Source organism: Rhodamnia argentea, chromosome 5 (genome assembly GCF_020921035.1).
Source record: "Rhodamnia argentea isolate NSW1041297 chromosome 5, ASM2092103v1, whole genome shotgun sequence".
Lineage (NCBI taxonomy): Eukaryota > Viridiplantae > Streptophyta > Magnoliopsida > Myrtales > Myrtaceae > Rhodamnia > Rhodamnia argentea.
The window spans coordinates 13,952,037-13,969,637 of NC_063154.1; the positions used below are offsets into that span (position 1 = coordinate 13,952,037).

Consider the following 17,601-nt stretch of genomic DNA (forward strand, 5'->3'; position numbering starts at 1 on the left):
CACTCACAACCATGGGTTCGATCTCGCACTGCGAAAGGGATTGACCCTTGTTTTCATAAAAATGACCTCGCTATCGTGACTTGAGTAATGGGCCTTGGGAGGGGCCTACATCCGAAATACATCCATCATGAGTTGAACTACGACGACCCATTAACCCCTTTGAAAACCCTAAAAATTTCGACAGAGTCGCAACAATATGCGAGCATCAAGAAGGACTTTAATGAGTTTAAATTTAGTGTTCAAACTCTAGAGATCGCCTCTGGTTCTAAAGGCTATGCAAGACCAGCGATTTATCAAATCCAGATTTTATAAAAAGATCCATGTATGAAGAATTTCAATATGGCTAAGAATTTCTCTTATGGAAGTTTGTAATCTTCAATTTATGAGATAATTCTACGACAGATAGTATAATATCTTCGATTGGAAATTACCCTCTAAGAGACAACACAGCTTCCATATTTGAAGGATCGCACTTATGGAAACCAAAGATTGAGTTGTATGGGCGACTGAATTGAGGAGTTCATATTCAACACCAACGGTCATCAAGTCTCCCAAAATACTATATCATTCAATCAAGATTGATGTCAGAGCAATCCTTGGAAGACCTATCCAACGACTAGTTTGGAGGTAAAGGAGTATAAAAGGAGATCCATAGTATCGCTATGGGTGGCAGATCGGAATCATCAACTTCAAAGCGCTAAAGTGCACAGAATCTATATACTTTCCTCGTGATCTATATACTAAAATCCTTGAGAGGTTATGTAAGAGTGCGAAAGTGCTATCACTTGTAACCTTCATTGATTCATCTAGTGAAATCCAGCATATCGACCGTCAGCGTGAGAGAGTGTACGTAGGCTAGATCTAAGCCAAACCATCATAATCAACTTGTGCAAATTTCTCTATCTCTAAACTCCTCTTACTATGATTGATAAAATTTTGCATACTCGTGTTCGAATCACATATTGCATATCTTCGGATTGTGAGTTTGTGATTAATTTGACTTGATTCTTTTAATTTCGTGATTTCAAGACAAATTCGTTTAAAATCACCTATCCACCCTCTCTAAGTGATATTACAAGATACAATGATCGGTATCAAAGCCTGGTGCTCCTTATTACGAGGTGTTTTATTTCTCATTTAACGATTTGTCATTTCTAGCAACAATTCTTCAGGACAAATAATGCATAGCTCACAAGAAGCTTCCTTATTTCGATGGAAAGGATTACAATGTTTGGTGCAATAAGATGAAGTGGTTTTTCAAGGCATCAGATAATTTGATGTGGGATGTTGTGATTAAAGGAGTAAGTTCAACCATAACTCCAATTTCAACTTCTGGAAATAAGAATAATACTCATACATCTACCCCGTCGGATACTAAACGCTCAAAAAGAGAAGGACTTGAGTATAAAATCTTATAGTAGAAGTTTTTCCGAATCTGCCACGAACTTCCATATCCATCAATAATTAATGAATAACAAAACACCACCATAAGCATTGATCTAATCTTGTTCATCAAATTTATAGACTTCAAACATATAAGTGTGAGATTTTGAGACATCATTATCGGCTATTCTAAAATTTTAAGCTATTTGCTGAAGACGTTGCTTAATGTTAAATAATTCTATCAATAAATACATTTGTCAATAAAAAACGTTTTATCTTTTCTTGTTCCTCTTATTCCTAATGTAGGAGTTGTCACCTATCTAATCTGTTTCCCGATATAAAACTGCCGGGCAGAACTGTTGCTGGGGTAGAACTGAGAAGTTTTGAAAGCTAAGGGTTGAACTGAAATACTTCAAAGTTCGGGGAGCAATGGGAAAAAACGGTTGACGTCGTTAAAAAGAGGCGGTGACAGTTGAGCAAAATGCAAGTGCCATCTTCAAACTCCGCAAACGAAAATCAACTTTCGGTTACTCTCAGTCATTAGTCACTTCGTCTTCTTCGGGTCTTCTCTCTGTGTCCCATATTTTTGCTGCAAGTTCTTTTTGTTCTATTCCATTGCAGAAAGTGGTTTTCACAGTAGAATCATGGCGGCTCCGGAACCAAACGCTGGGAATATTGACGATGAGATTGACAAGGTGAGGCACCAGTTTTCTTATATTTCAAATCAATCTCTCACACTGCATTCATTAAGATTGCCGAGTTTCTTCGAATCAAAAGGGTCTCTAATCGCATTGCATGATCTTTTTCCGTAGGTCAAAATTTTGATAGGGAGGTGCATTCAGCTGTACATGAACCGTCACGAAACAGCCCATTCTTTAGAAGTTCATTTCGGGATCGACCCCCATTTCACACGTCTTAGTAAGAGATCATCTTTTTTGGTCTGATGAGTAATGCTGAGAACTAGTCCGGTTTGAGTATTCCGAATGATTCGGTCCCATTTACCCGCCGCCATCTCTTGTATGCATTATATTTTGATACGGAGCTTCTGAACTTGTCCTTCGAATTCCAGCTTGGGACAAATTGCAAGAAGGTAATCCGGAGTTTTTCCAAAATTACTACACAAGGCTAGTGTTGATAAAACAGATCAAAAGGTTCAACAAATTGCTCGAGCAACAGCATCGAGCCATGAATATTCCTCTGGTACCTGGTAAGGTTCTCATAGTATAGAACTTCTTCGGTTGAAATGAATAGCTTCTGTCCTTCATAGCATATGGTATCATGTATACACTCAAGCAAAAGCTAGTTGTACCCGCAAGATGATTGTAGAAACTGGGGTCTTGTTTATGATTGTTTTGTTCTTGACGACGTTTAGTGCAGACCTTGAAGTCCAGCCTATGAATTTTGAACACTTCGTTATGCGAGGTTTTAATTGTTCTTGCCCTCCTTTCATGGTGCAGTGGGGCAACAAATGTCAATGGGATTGGCACAGAGAGCTCCACAGGCTGACTCACCAGGGAGCATAACGAACAATGAGAATGAGTAAGAAACTCAAATCTTGCCATGTTTCTGGATCTCTTTTCTTCCGAGACAATTTTTTTGTGGTGCATCATCTACGATTTCTTTGAAGTTTTTCTCCAACTGCATCCAACAATCTGGTGATTAGCTGAACTATTCATCTCAATCTCAAAGCTTTTTTTACCTACTTGATAGGATTCATAACTCAAATTACCTGCTTGTGCAAATTGTTTACCTTTGCAAGTTAAATACATGCGTCTTTCGGGCTGCAAGTGACTTTGTTGGCATATGGCCCGAGGCATGGGTTAATTTCATTTGCCTCGGTCAAATCTTTTATGTTTAGATGAAACGTAACTGCTTTTGCCGATAAAACACGTCGGTAGAAACAGCATGACAGTCAAGGTGTGCATTCTAGTTGAGACGCTAACTAGTGCTCCTGCTTGTGGCTGAAAATGGAGCAGAGCTCAATCTGGTCCGAATCCTGTCGGCTCTATCGGATCAGAAGATGTGGTGGGGTCTGATCCAAATCTGGTGCCCAGCATTAATCTTGCTCAGTCTCCATTGGAAGGACAAGGAATGAAGACAAATGCTACGTTGGACGCTGCACTTACGCAGATTTCGCAAGTCCAGAACCTTATCACTGGTGGCAACCATGCTGCAAACTTCAGGGGACATGCTCAACCATCGTCTTCAGTGGCTGGAAGCTCCAGCCACTTGGATTCAAAACCTGAAGGTATTCATATGATGTGACAAAAGCTAGTAATACGAAATTAATCTATGTATCAATCAGTACATCTCCTAGTACGTACAGACAGTCTGCCATTGACAGATTTAAGACATTCCCAAGTTAGCTTTCGGAAGAGATTTCATTCCATCTTGCATTCTATGTATTCCTAGTCCTGATGAACGATTTTTTGGCAGCTTCCGATCAGAAGGACCTTGCTAATTTGGCATCAGGTCAAGGCTCTCCGTCCGAGGATCTCTGAGGGAAGTGGTATCATGCCGAGGGGACTATAGCGAGGACTATGATGCTTGTTTGGAAGAATGTAAGACACCATTCTTGTGTCTCATCATTGGTTGAATAAAAATATTCCTCATCACATTTAGGGATTGAGCTCTTGTAGTTGTACATCACATGTGACGCTCTGCTATGATGTGCAAATTTGGGACATGTTAAGTAGAGAGGAGGATGATTGAATTTCTTAAGCTGATACACTTCTTGTCCTTTAGATCAAAGTGAAAGATTTGCGAATTTGATTGTCTATGTCCGTTGATGCGGCAGTTAAACAAATTTATGATGTTTGGACTCGTAAGTAATATAGCTTCATGGGAATAGTGTGTTTGGACTCGCGGAGATGAAGATATCCGCAAGATAAATGAACTTAACCTAAGGCTAAAAGCGTGATTGTTTTGCGAGATCCATCTGAGGCGTTCAACTTGGTATTTTCACAGTAGGAGTACCAAATACATAAACTTTTCAGGGCAAAGGTGTGAAGAGAGTTTCATGCACGCAACTAAATGAGATAATTTTTTAGAACATCGTTGCCGGTTATCATTTCGTAAGCATGTTCTGTAGGGAGACGGAGACAGTTTCAATAGTTTGGGAGCTATCGGTGCCGAATTTTAATTTGCTTCAAAAAAGGAAAACACTTGAATATTGGACACTCCCAAAATTCACTGGCGGTGCTTCTTGGAAAACACATTGTTCAACATGGACATGCAAACCCTCGCTCTCGTGGATTATTTATTTTGATTTGACTTGATTATAATTAGGGATTTGACTTGATTTACTTATATCAATTTGCGATTATATTCTTTAGGTAAAACCCACGTTGTACTATAAATAGGGTACTCATGCAATGTAATTTTAAAAAGAAAGTAATGCAAAAGAGCCTATTCCCTAAATTTCTCTCTTCACCTGCATTTTCTTTCATCGTATCGGAGCGAGATTCTTTTGGCCTAGTTTTCATAGACAATTCCTAAAATTGCCTCTGTTGTTCTTTTTTCTAAATTGTTGTTGCGGTCCCTTTTACGCAAAACAAAGTCAACAAGTCAGTAGGAATTCATGGAGCAAAATCAAAACACAGGTACGCGCGAACGGAGAAATCAAGCGCATGAAGAAGTAATTTGCCCACCTGAGTTTGGGATCCAGTCAGCAAGCCAGGGTTATCTATCTTCAATCCAACTTGATGGATCAACCCAGCCTTATGTCCAAGTCACTAATCCAGCCCAATGGCCAACATTCTAGTGGATTCCTTGGCCTAGTCGGTGGGCGGGTGGATCTAGCCAACCGTGGGCTTCGATCCATGCTTCCAGAGAAGAAGCAAATCCAAGTTATTTTGACAGATCCGGGCCAACACCCTTCCGGCCTCAAATTGCTCCACCGGGTCAGGGAGTAAATCCTTACCCGGTTTATGGACTCAGCAAACCTTGCTTTGCTCCGTGGGCCATACCGGGAAATGGGAGCCGTCTTGAATCTGGTGATGCCTTCTACACGTCACCAACCGATGGCCCCGAGCTTCGATTTATCGCCTTGCCACTTGCCGGAGTAGAAAACTATTTGGCCTAGGCACACGACTTTCGGCGAACGCTCATTACCAAGGACAAGGATGGGTTCGTACATGGAATAGTCCCCGTCCTAACCAATAAGCGGCTGTAGCATCACCACCACAAGTGTACTCAGCTCGGCCTTGCCTAGATTTGGAATTGTCTTAGTCCTAAAGTGGCGGCGGGTCTCCCTCCGACTAACAACCCAAAATCATTGTGGGAAACGATCAAAGAAATATATGGGAAGCTTAACCGCATCAAAAATTTTTCCCTAACACAGGCATTGTCTGAATTTAAGCAAGGGGACCTCTCGGTCGTTGCCTGTTTCAACCGGTTATTTGCCTTGTGGCACGAACTTGACGTGACCACAGTAAAGCTCGAAGGACTGGATTATACACTTCAATAGTACAGAAAAATCAAGGAAGAAGAGAAGGTAACTCGTTTCTTACGTACCTTGAATGACAACTTTATAAGGTTCTGATCACGGATCCTCGCCATGGATCTCCTTCAATCCCTTGGCTGGACCTACGAGCTCGATGTTCAAGAAGAGAGCCAGCGACTAGCGGGGTTAGGACACACCAAAACGACTGATAACATGGCATTTACCACTCTAGCGGGACCATCGCAACAAGCACCCGCCGCTCTCGAGCCGCCATGTCTAGAACTACCGCCGCTCAACTCTCCATTTCGATCCGCTCGAGTTAATGGGTCGAATCGGGCTTCAATATTTCTTTGGACGAGCTGGGTGACTCGACTTCAGCTCCTGTTTACAAGGTTGGAGGGTCAAATCCAATGGACAAGTTCAACATGGATAGCTCCAATATAGGTGCACCGAAGGCGGGAGGCTCAATTCAAGCGGGATTAATTCGTTTGTCCCATCCAAGGGTAATCATAAGGGAAAATCAAAATTATATTGTGAGTATAGCAAACTCCCTCATCATACCATGGACACATTGTCGCGACCTAAAAAAATTAATATTTCAGGTTAATGGATTATCGGGCTAATTTAATGACTAACCCGATACGGACCCTCCCAAGCCCTACCAACTCGCAACTTTGGTTAATTCGGATGATTTTGAATTCGGAGTCGCCACTAACCATTTTGAGTAGGTTGATTAGAAACCTAAATAAAAATAGCGGGAGGACTATTCTTATTTCTACGAACCAGAGATCGTGGATTCGGGGACTTGATTACATTAACTAATTAAAGCTAATGCCCTTTCGGTACCTTAAATTCCATGAAAATCCTAGGTTTGGCAACTTGATTGAGTTCACTTTAAAGTTCAAAATGATGGAATTAATTTTTTTTGGTGTGTTCGCTTATTTAAATGAATGCAATGAATGTATGCCTGCAATGACAATGAATTCTACCTAAATGGCAATACGATACGCTCATGCAAAAATGCAAGACAAACAATGATATGCAAAGTTTAAATGACTAATTAGTGCATGCAAAATGACGTAAGATAATCTATCCTAATGGCGTGCAAAAATCATGAAACTAGCTATCCTATGATGCCGACTACATTTGACGCGAAAACTATATTTAGCCTAAGTGACATGCAACTTTAGATTAAATGATTTAAACATATGAATTAATTTTAACCGACCTAGAATGCATGGATGATTTATGCTAATTTCCGAAAATATGGATGAAGGACTAAATGGTATACGAAAATATGATGCGATCAAAAGATAAAGCAATATCTCAAACGAGCAGATTTTTATTTTTGGAAACACAACTTAAAGATATGCAAGTGATATTTCGAAAATATGGAATGCAATATATGATACTTGAAAATATATGAAGTGAATTTGGCTAGATAAATGAAATAATGCAGAATAGATATGCATGGAACGTGAGATATGTGAAAAAATAACATGAAGATATGCATGGGATTTTTTTGCAATTTTTTCGTAAATAAGATGAGATATCCATGAAATCACACAAGATGACAATGAACTGATTTTTGTTCCTTTTCTTTGAATTTTCGACTAGATTAAGAATATTCTGATTTGATTCTCTTTACCTAAATTTTCAAGATAAACTTAATGAGATAAATTTTTTTAGGAAACCTTATCTTCCTAAAGATTTAATCAGACATGGTTTATAAGAAACCATATCTCACTAATTTTTAGGATTTTTTTTTTAAAGTTTATCGGGAAATTTAAATCAAACAAGATCCCAATCAATTGCAGAATATCAATCCAATCAGATAATTCAAGATAGCAATCCGGATAAGTCGAAACGAATCAAACCCCATCCTCTTGCATTTTTTCGAAAAAAGATATTCCTAAATCTAAATTCGGCGTTTTGAAGATAGCAAATCGGATCTAAACGGCGATAGATCAGATTAACTAAATTCCCATCTTTACTAAGTTGGAGGGTCGTATCCGAACGGCGACGGACAAGTTTATCCAACTGAACATAGATGTTGCCTATTAGGGAATAAAATTCCCTAATTTAGATTTAGGATTTTTTATTCTGAAAACATGTCCAGTGAGTCCAATTAAACCCGCTTTTCAAAATTTATGATAAAAATTAGGGTTTTGGTATGCAAAACTTGCTCCTTGAATTTTGCCGTAAAAATTTTCAGTGTTCACGTCGAAGAACGGAAAACAAACAGCGACTAATTCATGTAAAACAGTGACAACAATAGTCCAAAGTCTCACCTTTAGGTTCGCGAAAAATTCTGCATGTGTTAGTAGCACGAATAACACGAAAACAGCTTGGTTTGGATTAAAAAAAAACATGCGAACAGTGCAGAAACACAGAGACACAGCAGTAAAATAGCATGTTTATCGACGTCGATTCAACCCAAAAAAAGTGTAGCGAAGTTACCTTGTTTTGCTTTCAAAAAACCTTCGCGAACGAGCAACTTTGATGAAAGCCTTGCTCCTCGGTATAGTAGCCTTTTATGAAATCTGGACCGCGAGATGCGCGCCTTCGTTTTCACACTTGCGCCGAAGGTGAAGCCTTCGGTGGCTAACGAGACAAGGATGGGGCTACCGAAAACACGTTGGAGAGTTAAGAACTCTCTAAAAAGAAAATCTTCTTCGTATGAGCTGGCCTTGTATGGATGGTCCTTCAATGGGCACCCAACATCAAAGACACGAAGGTCCAGGAGGCGTGAACATGAGGGAGGACACGGGTTGGTCTTCAAAAGGTTGATTTGTCCCTCCAAGGTCTCACCTCACTAATCCTCCGTAGAACGTTGTCGGCGATGGTGATGCATGGATATGAACAAGAAACTCCACGGGGACTATCTCGTCGATAGAGAAACAGCAAGGTTGAAGGAAACGGAACCACGATCTCTCTCTCGTGTGTTCTCTCCGTGCGTTCTCCAATTCCCCTCTCTCAATGTGCCGTATGTGTATAATGAATGTCTCTCCCCCGTTCACCTAGGTTTAGGGTTCTATTTATAGAGAGCTCAAGTATTCTAAACCTAGTGGAGATAGGATTGAACGTTGACCGTTAGATTGGGAGTTCTAGTAGGACTTTGATTGAGTTTTTTAACCATTGGATTAAAAAATCTGCACTTTGAGGAGTCTCACTTGGTTTGCATTCCTTCAAATTTTCGGCCAAATGAATAAGGGGGGCGAAATGGGCTACTTTTCAATGTTTTATGGGCTCATTTTGTAATTCCGGACTCACTTGGACCTTAACTAATAAAATAGGTAATTAATTAAGGCCTTTTTGCAATTTTAAGAGCTCAAACGGGCTGTTTTGAGTCCAAAATTATAAAAAAAAATTCTGCACCCTCTCTACTGGCTTTCGAGTCGATTTTAACTTGGTCGTCCGTTGGAATCATGCTCAATTGACTCATCTCTGGCCCTAGCCGACATGACGTACACTTGACCGATGAAAATTAAATATGCAATGCATGAAAATTTATTTTTTGTGAGAATTATGAATAACTCTCATTTTATGCTTATACGAATGATTTGGTCGTTCGTTGGAATCATGCTCAATTAACTCATCTCCGGCCCTAGCCGACATGACGTACACTTGACCGATGAAAATTAAATATGCAATGCATGAAAATTTATTTTTTGTGAGAATTATGAATAACTCTCATTTTATGCTTATACGAATGATTTTTCTAAAAATCAAAATTTAGGTGTCAACACACATGCTAAAAGTTGCATGGGAAACCCGGAGACAAAGGCAAAAGAGTCAATCGCCCTTCAGGTGACTCGGGGCCATCATCCGACACGGGATCAATACTAACAAATTCTAAAAACATTGAAGCAATTAAACTCGTTCGACAAAAATGTTGGACTCTTAGGTACTTCATATTGCCTTAATACTATTTCTCATGACGCATGGATTATTGATTCGGTTGTCGGTGATCACATTATTTGTAGTGAGAGTTTCTTATTTCAATGTCTATATTAATCTTAATTCCCCAATATCCGTGCGGCTTCCGTATGGAACACCGTACCTATCACGAAAGTAGGAAAGTTACACTTAGCCCTACCATCACACTCCATAATGTCCTTTATCCTTAGTTTCAATTCAATCTCATATCGGTTTCCAAGGCTTGTGAACAAAATTATTGTCGTATTCTTTTCAATACGGATACTTGCTTATTTCAGGCCCTTTCGACCGGCAAATTGATGGGCTTGGGTAAACTCTTTGAATGGCTCTATTTTTGGACCAAATTTCCGGAAGATCTTGATTTATCTTGTTTTTCATTCCATAACGCATCATTATGCAATGCGTGTACCGATGATAATGTTATTTTATCACATCGACGATTGGGTCAATCTTCCATTTTTTCCTATCGCTCTTGTGATATTTGTCCTTTTGCCAAACAAACATGAGCTCCTTTTCCTTGTAGTTCATCTCGAGCTTCGGATATTCTTTCTCTCATTCATGTAGATATAAGGGGTCCTTATCATACCCCTCATCGTGATGGCTCTAGATATTTCCTCACCATCGTGGGCGATCATTCTCGTGCCACGTGGGTATTCCTTATGCAAACCAAAGGTCAAGCTCTCTTTCATTTAAAAGCCTTTATTACATTGTCTCAAAATTAGTTTGGCAAATCTATTCATTGCATTCGAACAGACAATGAAAAAGTATTCTTTAATAAAGAATGTCAATCCTTTCATATTTCTCATGACATATTACATGAAAGTACATGCACTTATACACCTCAACAACTTGGGATTGTTGAACGAAAACAGCGTCACCTTCGTAAAGTCGCACGAGTTCTTGTATTCCAAGCTGCCATCCCTAAAACTTTTTGGGGAGATTGTGTGATCATTGTTGCATACTAGATCAATCGCATGCCCATGAGAATTCTCGGCGGACGAACCCCTTTTGAGCTCTTATTCGGTAAGAAGCCTCAAATTGATCACTTAAGAGTATTTAGATCCTTATGTTATGCTCCCATATTGGGACCTCATGATAAAATGGGTCCTCGAGCCCGGCACTATACATTTATGGGGTATCTCACCCTTGAGAATGCAGATCAAGTCTTTGAACCCTTGACTAGGGAATTCTTTATCAGCAGGTATGTCATTTTTTGTGAAGATGTTTTCCCCTTCAAGGATGCCTCTTCGGCCTCGAATTCTCTTCCTGAAAATGACTCTCGACGGTTCTTACATGAGGATGACTTACCTTCTCCATCATATGTGTTGATTCCAACCTCTTCTCATCCGATTCCTCTCGATACTCTAAGGAACATACATCCTGAATCCCATGCGGCAGCTGAGACGGTTCCTATTGTTGCCGACTTACCATAATCTCCGGAACAAGACTCATTTTCTCCTGTGACTCCTCCAGTAGCTCCTCGATGTTCTAGGCATGTCTCTCGACCACTTGCTTGGATTAGATATTCTATAAATGGTTCAATTTAATCATCAGGCACACTGTATCCCGTCTCTTCTTACATCTCTTTTGGTCTATTGTTTCCCCAACACATGCATGAGTCATGTTTATGAATAGACAGAACCTGCATGCTATGATGAAGCTGCTTAGGATCTTAGATGGCAGAAGGCCATGGAAGCAAAAATCCAGGTTTTGACTGATAATCATACTTGGGACATTGTTCCCTTGCTAGCACATCGGCGACCCATTGGATGCAAATGGGTCTACAAAATTAAATACAGGGCTGATGGAACAATTCAACATTATGAGGCTCGGTTAATGGCCAAAGAATTCAAAGAACGTAATGGTTAGACTACCACGAGACCTTCTCTCCGGTTGCCAAGGAGGTAACTATTCGAGCATTCTTATCCGTGGCTACTTTCCGCAATTGTGATATTCACCAAATGGACGTAAAAAACGCTTTACTTCACGAAGATGTCTATGTTCTCAACCATAGGATTTATATACAAGTTTATGTCTTATTTTGTATTTTAATTTCCATTCAAAAAGGGAAAGAAATATTTTTGACATATCACCTTTTCTACAAGTGTATGCTATATTTTTTTCTCAATCAACAATATTTTTCTCAATTAATGATGACTTATTAAAATGTTCTATATTTCTCAAACAAAGTGTTTTATTTGCCAATTGTGATTCTTTGAAATGGACTAAATTAAACTAGTCCAGTGCATCAAATTATGCTTGAACTATCAAGCTTGAGTGTCCTGGCAATATTTGAGGATGCGTTCTAGAGAGGTACTTGTCTGTGTTTGTTTCGTTTATTTTTTGTATGGGAGATTATTTTTTTGCATTTTTGCAAGTCGGTTCATAATAGATAAGAATAATAAAAAGAAAGTTATAATTGTGGGAATTATATATATTTCAAAAAATCGATAAATAGTACATTAGTTTACTTATAGGCTTTAATGGAGAGCTATTTAAGGCCATAAGATAAACATAATATCAAATATAATAAATCGAGGATATGAACTATCGGGAGATATATGCATAATCGTGAAAGATATGGAAAATCAAGCAAAAGCCAGGATGGTGGGTGTGATGGCTCCAAGCTTCAGTTGACGAGTTTGGTAGTGGTGTTGCTCTAGTGCACAAGGGTTGTCTCAATTATCTAGATAACATATAAAAATTATCATAGGGAAATTCGTAATCATCTCTAACATTCAGCTCGATTTTGAAATCAAATAGTGCCACGAAAACTTGTTTATCCATGCAACCAAACGACTATCTAAAGAAAAGAGGTGGACCACTAATCAAGGTTATAAGATAAATATAATACTACATATAATCAATCGAATAAATATCCTAATATCACTAACAATACTCTTGCATGTCTTTTGTATTTCATGTAATGTTGTCTTCTTCCTCTTCTTCCAGCTTTCAAGAGTCAACAAACTGACAAGGGAGCCTCACTTTTGTTGAGGCTAACAATACAACCTAAAGGGGGATGAACAGGTTGTTTGAGAACTTTGAAAAACATATGCAGAGTAAAGCAAGTTCAATTTCAAGCACCGGGCCAAACATTTGTAGAGACATTACGGAGATCGGATTAGCGGATGTTTGAAATATCGTAAGAACATTGTATGCCGAAGTGTGTAGAGAATACGAGAAAAATATTATGTTATATTAAAAAGATGTGGTGAACAGATATTTGTCAAAACAATATTTGAACATGTGCAAGATTGAGTAAAAGATCAAGTAAAATGCAAGCACATAAAATATATAGTGGTTCGACTTTATCCCCAAGTCTACGTCCATTCTCAAGACTAACAACCATAACTTGGGCTGGAATCCATAAAAAAATCCTCAAGACAGGTTACAAACATCAAGTATCGCCTTTTCAATAAATCACACTATTAGGACTCACATTCTGCTGTCACTATTATACACTTGATCTTGCACACGATCACAATATAGAAAGATTGCCAGAGAAATTTTTTTGGGAGAACAAATAAACGGCGAGAGAAAAGTAGCTCATAGCAAGTATGCATTTTATATTGTGCTCTCTCTAACATTTTGGCCTAGATGGTCTTCCACTATATAGGCAACTTCATTCTTCCTGTTGGAGGGGTTTGAGAAGTGCAACTAGTCATTAGAGATTCGTTAGAACTACTGCAGCCACTGTTTCTGATACTATTATGAGATAAGCGATAGTTATATTTTGCCAAAATATTTCTTCTCCTTCATTTTATTTATGTCAATTATGCATGGAAGGCCATGTTAGTAATTTATAGGGATAGACCACAATAAATCTCTTTCTTTATTGGATAGCATGTACATGATTGATAATAGATATTCCTCTAGTGATCACTTCTAAGTAGCCTCAACATAATGTCCAAATAATGGCATCAAAGTTTCTTATAATTGACATAAATTATAAAATGCAAATCTTTCTCATCCTATGATAAGATGACTTTCTGAATATGATTTAATTTCTATTTGTCTAGGATTGAGTAGTGCCACCAAAAATTTTAAACTATTATCTAAATTTCAAAATCTTTGGAAAAATTTTGTTTGAGTTTACGTGTCAACATTTATATTTTATGAAAGTTTTGCACATTCCGAGTAAAAAATTCAAAGTACATCTGTTATAAATTCAAATTAACTGAAAATTAAAAGTATATTCAGGTATGCCCTTAATTTGAGAGTTTGAATGGTGGATGTTTGGCTCGAAATCATTTTTCACCGGTCATCATTTGAAAGATATGTTTTGGATGCTAAAAATTGTCATTTGAACGGTATGTTAAATAATTGACTCGTTGTTTGAATCATCATTCAATCTCATCAATCATCAAAAAGCTCATTTAATCGTTAATCAAGTCATGAACATTATAGGTAATTATTGTGAAAATGCATCATTTATGATCATTATACCGTGTTATAAAATTTTTTACATGTAACAGTAAAATTGAGAAAATGATGCCAGAAATGTCAAAATTTATGTACATCGCTCACTTTATTGTCAAAACTTTTTTTTGGATCACTTAACTGCCAATTTTTTTTTAAACGATTACTTAAGTGTTAACTCCAATTTGCTTGAACGAAAATTTGACGTGACCTTTTTAATTAATATCTAAAGCCAATGTGGCAGAAAGCTAAAAGTTCAAAAGAAAAATATTAAAAAATAAAAATATAAAATTAATTATATTAAATAGATAAAACAATTTAAAGATAAGCTAAAATTAAGCTAAAAATTTACAAAAATATATATATATATATATATATAGAAAGGGCTTACAATCGATGAGGGCTTGCACAAATCCCGCCACCGCCGCCCTGTCATTGCCGATAATGGCCCCCGAGGATGGGGAATGGTTGGCAGGGGTCACCGGCGCCGTCCGAGGGCCCTCGATAAGCCCCCCTCCTCTCTCTCTCTCTCTCTCTCTCTCTCTCTCTCTCTCTCTCTCTCTCTCTCTCTCTGTAAATGTTTAGCTTATTTTTAATTTTTTTATTTCTTTTAATTTTTTAGCTTATTTTTTTGTTTGGAAGTCCACATTGACTGAAAGTTCACGTTTCCCATGTTAGATTAAAAATTTAGTTATAAATGTCACACCATCGGTTTAGCCATGAATTTCTCCAATTTGGCACTTAAGTAATTGTCTTATCTCCGATTTGACACTTGAGTGAGTCGGCAAAATCTTTTGGCAAAGATGTCCTTTTTCCCAATAAAATTATGATAACTGACCATAAATATAACAAACACAAATCATTCTTCTACGTTGTTGATGCTCTTAAGGTTATTAAAATTGCTAGGCTATTTATAATATATGAAACTTGGAGCTATTTCTAGGTGCATAAAATGCATATTCCTTGACCCTCTCAATTAATATTTATTTATTTTTATCAAACTTGGGGTTGGAACGAAACAAAGGAATGCTTATTTCATCAAAAATAGACCGGGAATGAAATGATTTTCTAGGGACCAAACATGCCCATAACTTGTTCATCAAATTTATAGACTTCAAGTATATAAGTGAGATTTTGTCAGACCATTATCGGCTATTCTAAAAATTTAAGCTGTTAGCTGAAAATGTTACTTAATATTAAATAATTGTGTCAATAAATACATTTGGCAATATAAAACATTTTATCTTTTCTTATTCCTCTTATTCCTAATGTAGGAGTTGTCACCTATCTAATCTGTTTCCCGATATAACTGCCGGGCTGAAACGAAAAGTTTCGAAGTGCCAGGCCAGAACTGAAAAGTTTTGAAAGCTCAGGGTTGAACTGAAATACTTCAAAGTTCGGGGAGCAATGGGCAAAAACGGTTGGCGTCGTTAAAAAGAGGCGGTGACAGTTGAGCAAAATGCAAGTCCATCTTCGAACTCCGCAAACGAGAATCAACTTTCGGTTACTCTCAGTCATTAGTCACTTCGTCTTCTCCAGGCCTTCTCTCTCCGTCCCACATTTTTGGAGCAATTTCTTTGTTCTATTGGATTGCAGAAAGTGGTTTTCACAGTAGAATCATGGCGGCCCCGGATCAAAACGCTCGGTCGACGGAAGACGACGATGTTCACAAAGAGATTGACAGGGTGAGGCACAAGTTCTCTTATATTTCGAATCAATCTCTCACACTGCATTGCATTAAGATTGCCGAGTTTCTTCGAATTAAAAGGGTCTCTAATTACATTGCTTTGATCTTTTTCCGAAGGCCAAAGATATGATAGAGCGGTGCCTTCAGCTGTACATGAACCGTAACGAAACAGCCCATACGTTGGAAGTTCAGTTTGGAATCGACCCTCGTCTCACCCGTCTCAGTAAGAGATCAACTTTTTTGGTCTGATGAGTAATGCTGAGAACTAGTCCAATTTTAGTATCCCGAATGATTCAGTCCCGTTTACCCGCCACCGTTTCTTGTATGGGTTATATTCTGATACGGAGCTTCTAAACTTGTCCTTCGAATTCCAGCTTGGGACAAATTGGCAGAAGATAATCCTGAGTTTTTCCAAAATTACTACACAAGGCTAGTGTTGATAAAACAGATCAACAGGTTCAATGAATTGCTCGAGCAACAGCATCGAGCCATGAATATTCCTCTGGTGCCTGGTAAGGCTGTCATCGTATAGAATTCCTTCGGTTCAAATGCATAGCTTCTGTTCTTCATAGCATATGGTATCATAAAAGCAAAAGCTAGTTGTACTCGCAAGATGACTGTAGAAACTGGGTTCTTGTCGAGTTCTCTTCTAAGCGCGCCCATTTGTTTATGATTGTTTGGTTCTTGAAGACGTTTAGTGCAGACCTTGAAGTCCAGCCTATGAATTTTGAACACTTCGTTATGCGAGGTTTAATTGTTCTTGCCCTCCTTTCATGGTGCAGCAGAGCAACAAATGTCAACGGAATTGGCAGAGACAGCTAAACAGGCTGACTCTCCAGTGAGCATAACGAACAATGAGAATGAGTAAGAAATTTAAATCTTGCCATGTTTCTTGATCTCGTCTCTTCCGAGACAAATTTTTTTGTGCATCGTCTACTATTTCTTTGAATCTTTTCTCCAACTGCATCGAACAATCTGTTGATTAGCTTAACTATTCATCTCAATATGAAAGCTTCTTTTACCTACTTGATAGGATTCATAACTCAAATTACCTGCTTGTGCAAATTATTTAACTTTGCAAGTTAAATACATGCGTCGTTCGGGCTGCAAGTGACTTTATCGGATTATGGCCGGAGGCATGGCATAATTTCATTTGCCTCAGTCAAATCTTTTATGTTTAGATGAATCGTAAATGCTTTCCCCGATAAAACCCATCGGCAGAAACAACATGACAGTCAAGCTGTGCATTCTAGTTAACACTTTGATCTTCAAGTTGTGATGCTAACTAGTGCTCGCGCTTGTGGCTGAAAAATGAGCAGAGCTCAATCTGATTCGAATCCTGTCAGCTCTGTTGGATCAGAAGTGGTGGTGGGGTTTGATCTGAATCTCATGCCCAGCGATAGTCCTGCTCAGTCTCCATTGGAAGGACAAGGAATGAAAACAAATGCTGCCTTGGACTCTGCACTTATGCAGATTTCGCAAGTCCCAAACCTTATCACCGGTGGCAGCCACACTGCAAACTTCAGGGGACCTGCTCAACCATCGTCTTCAATGGCTGGAAGCTCGAGCCACTTGGATTCAAACCCTGAAGGTATTCATTAGATGTGACAAAAGCTAGTAATACAAAATTAATCTATGTATCAATTAGTACATCTCCTAGTACGTTCAGACACAGTTTGCCATTTACAGATTTGAGACATTCCCAAGTTAGCTTTCGGAAGAGATT

General features: G+C 38.5%; 1 protein-coding gene across 1 annotated transcript in view; it reads left to right on the top strand.

Annotated features, from left to right (window-relative positions):
* LOC115733421 overlaps positions 1–17,601 on the top strand; it is a 52,154-nt gene that overhangs the window by 15,181 nt on the left and 19,372 nt on the right. The window contains exons 6-11 of the mRNA XM_048278984.1: positions 3,360–3,631; positions 15,785–15,873; positions 15,993–16,098; positions 16,250–16,387; positions 16,661–16,739; positions 17,195–17,466. Of these exons, the coding sequence (XP_048134941.1) occupies positions 3,360–3,631; positions 15,785–15,873; positions 15,993–16,098; positions 16,250–16,387; positions 16,661–16,739; positions 17,195–17,466 (956 nt within the window). The remainder of the gene's footprint in view (positions 1–3,359; positions 3,632–15,784; positions 15,874–15,992; positions 16,099–16,249; positions 16,388–16,660; positions 16,740–17,194; positions 17,467–17,601) is intronic.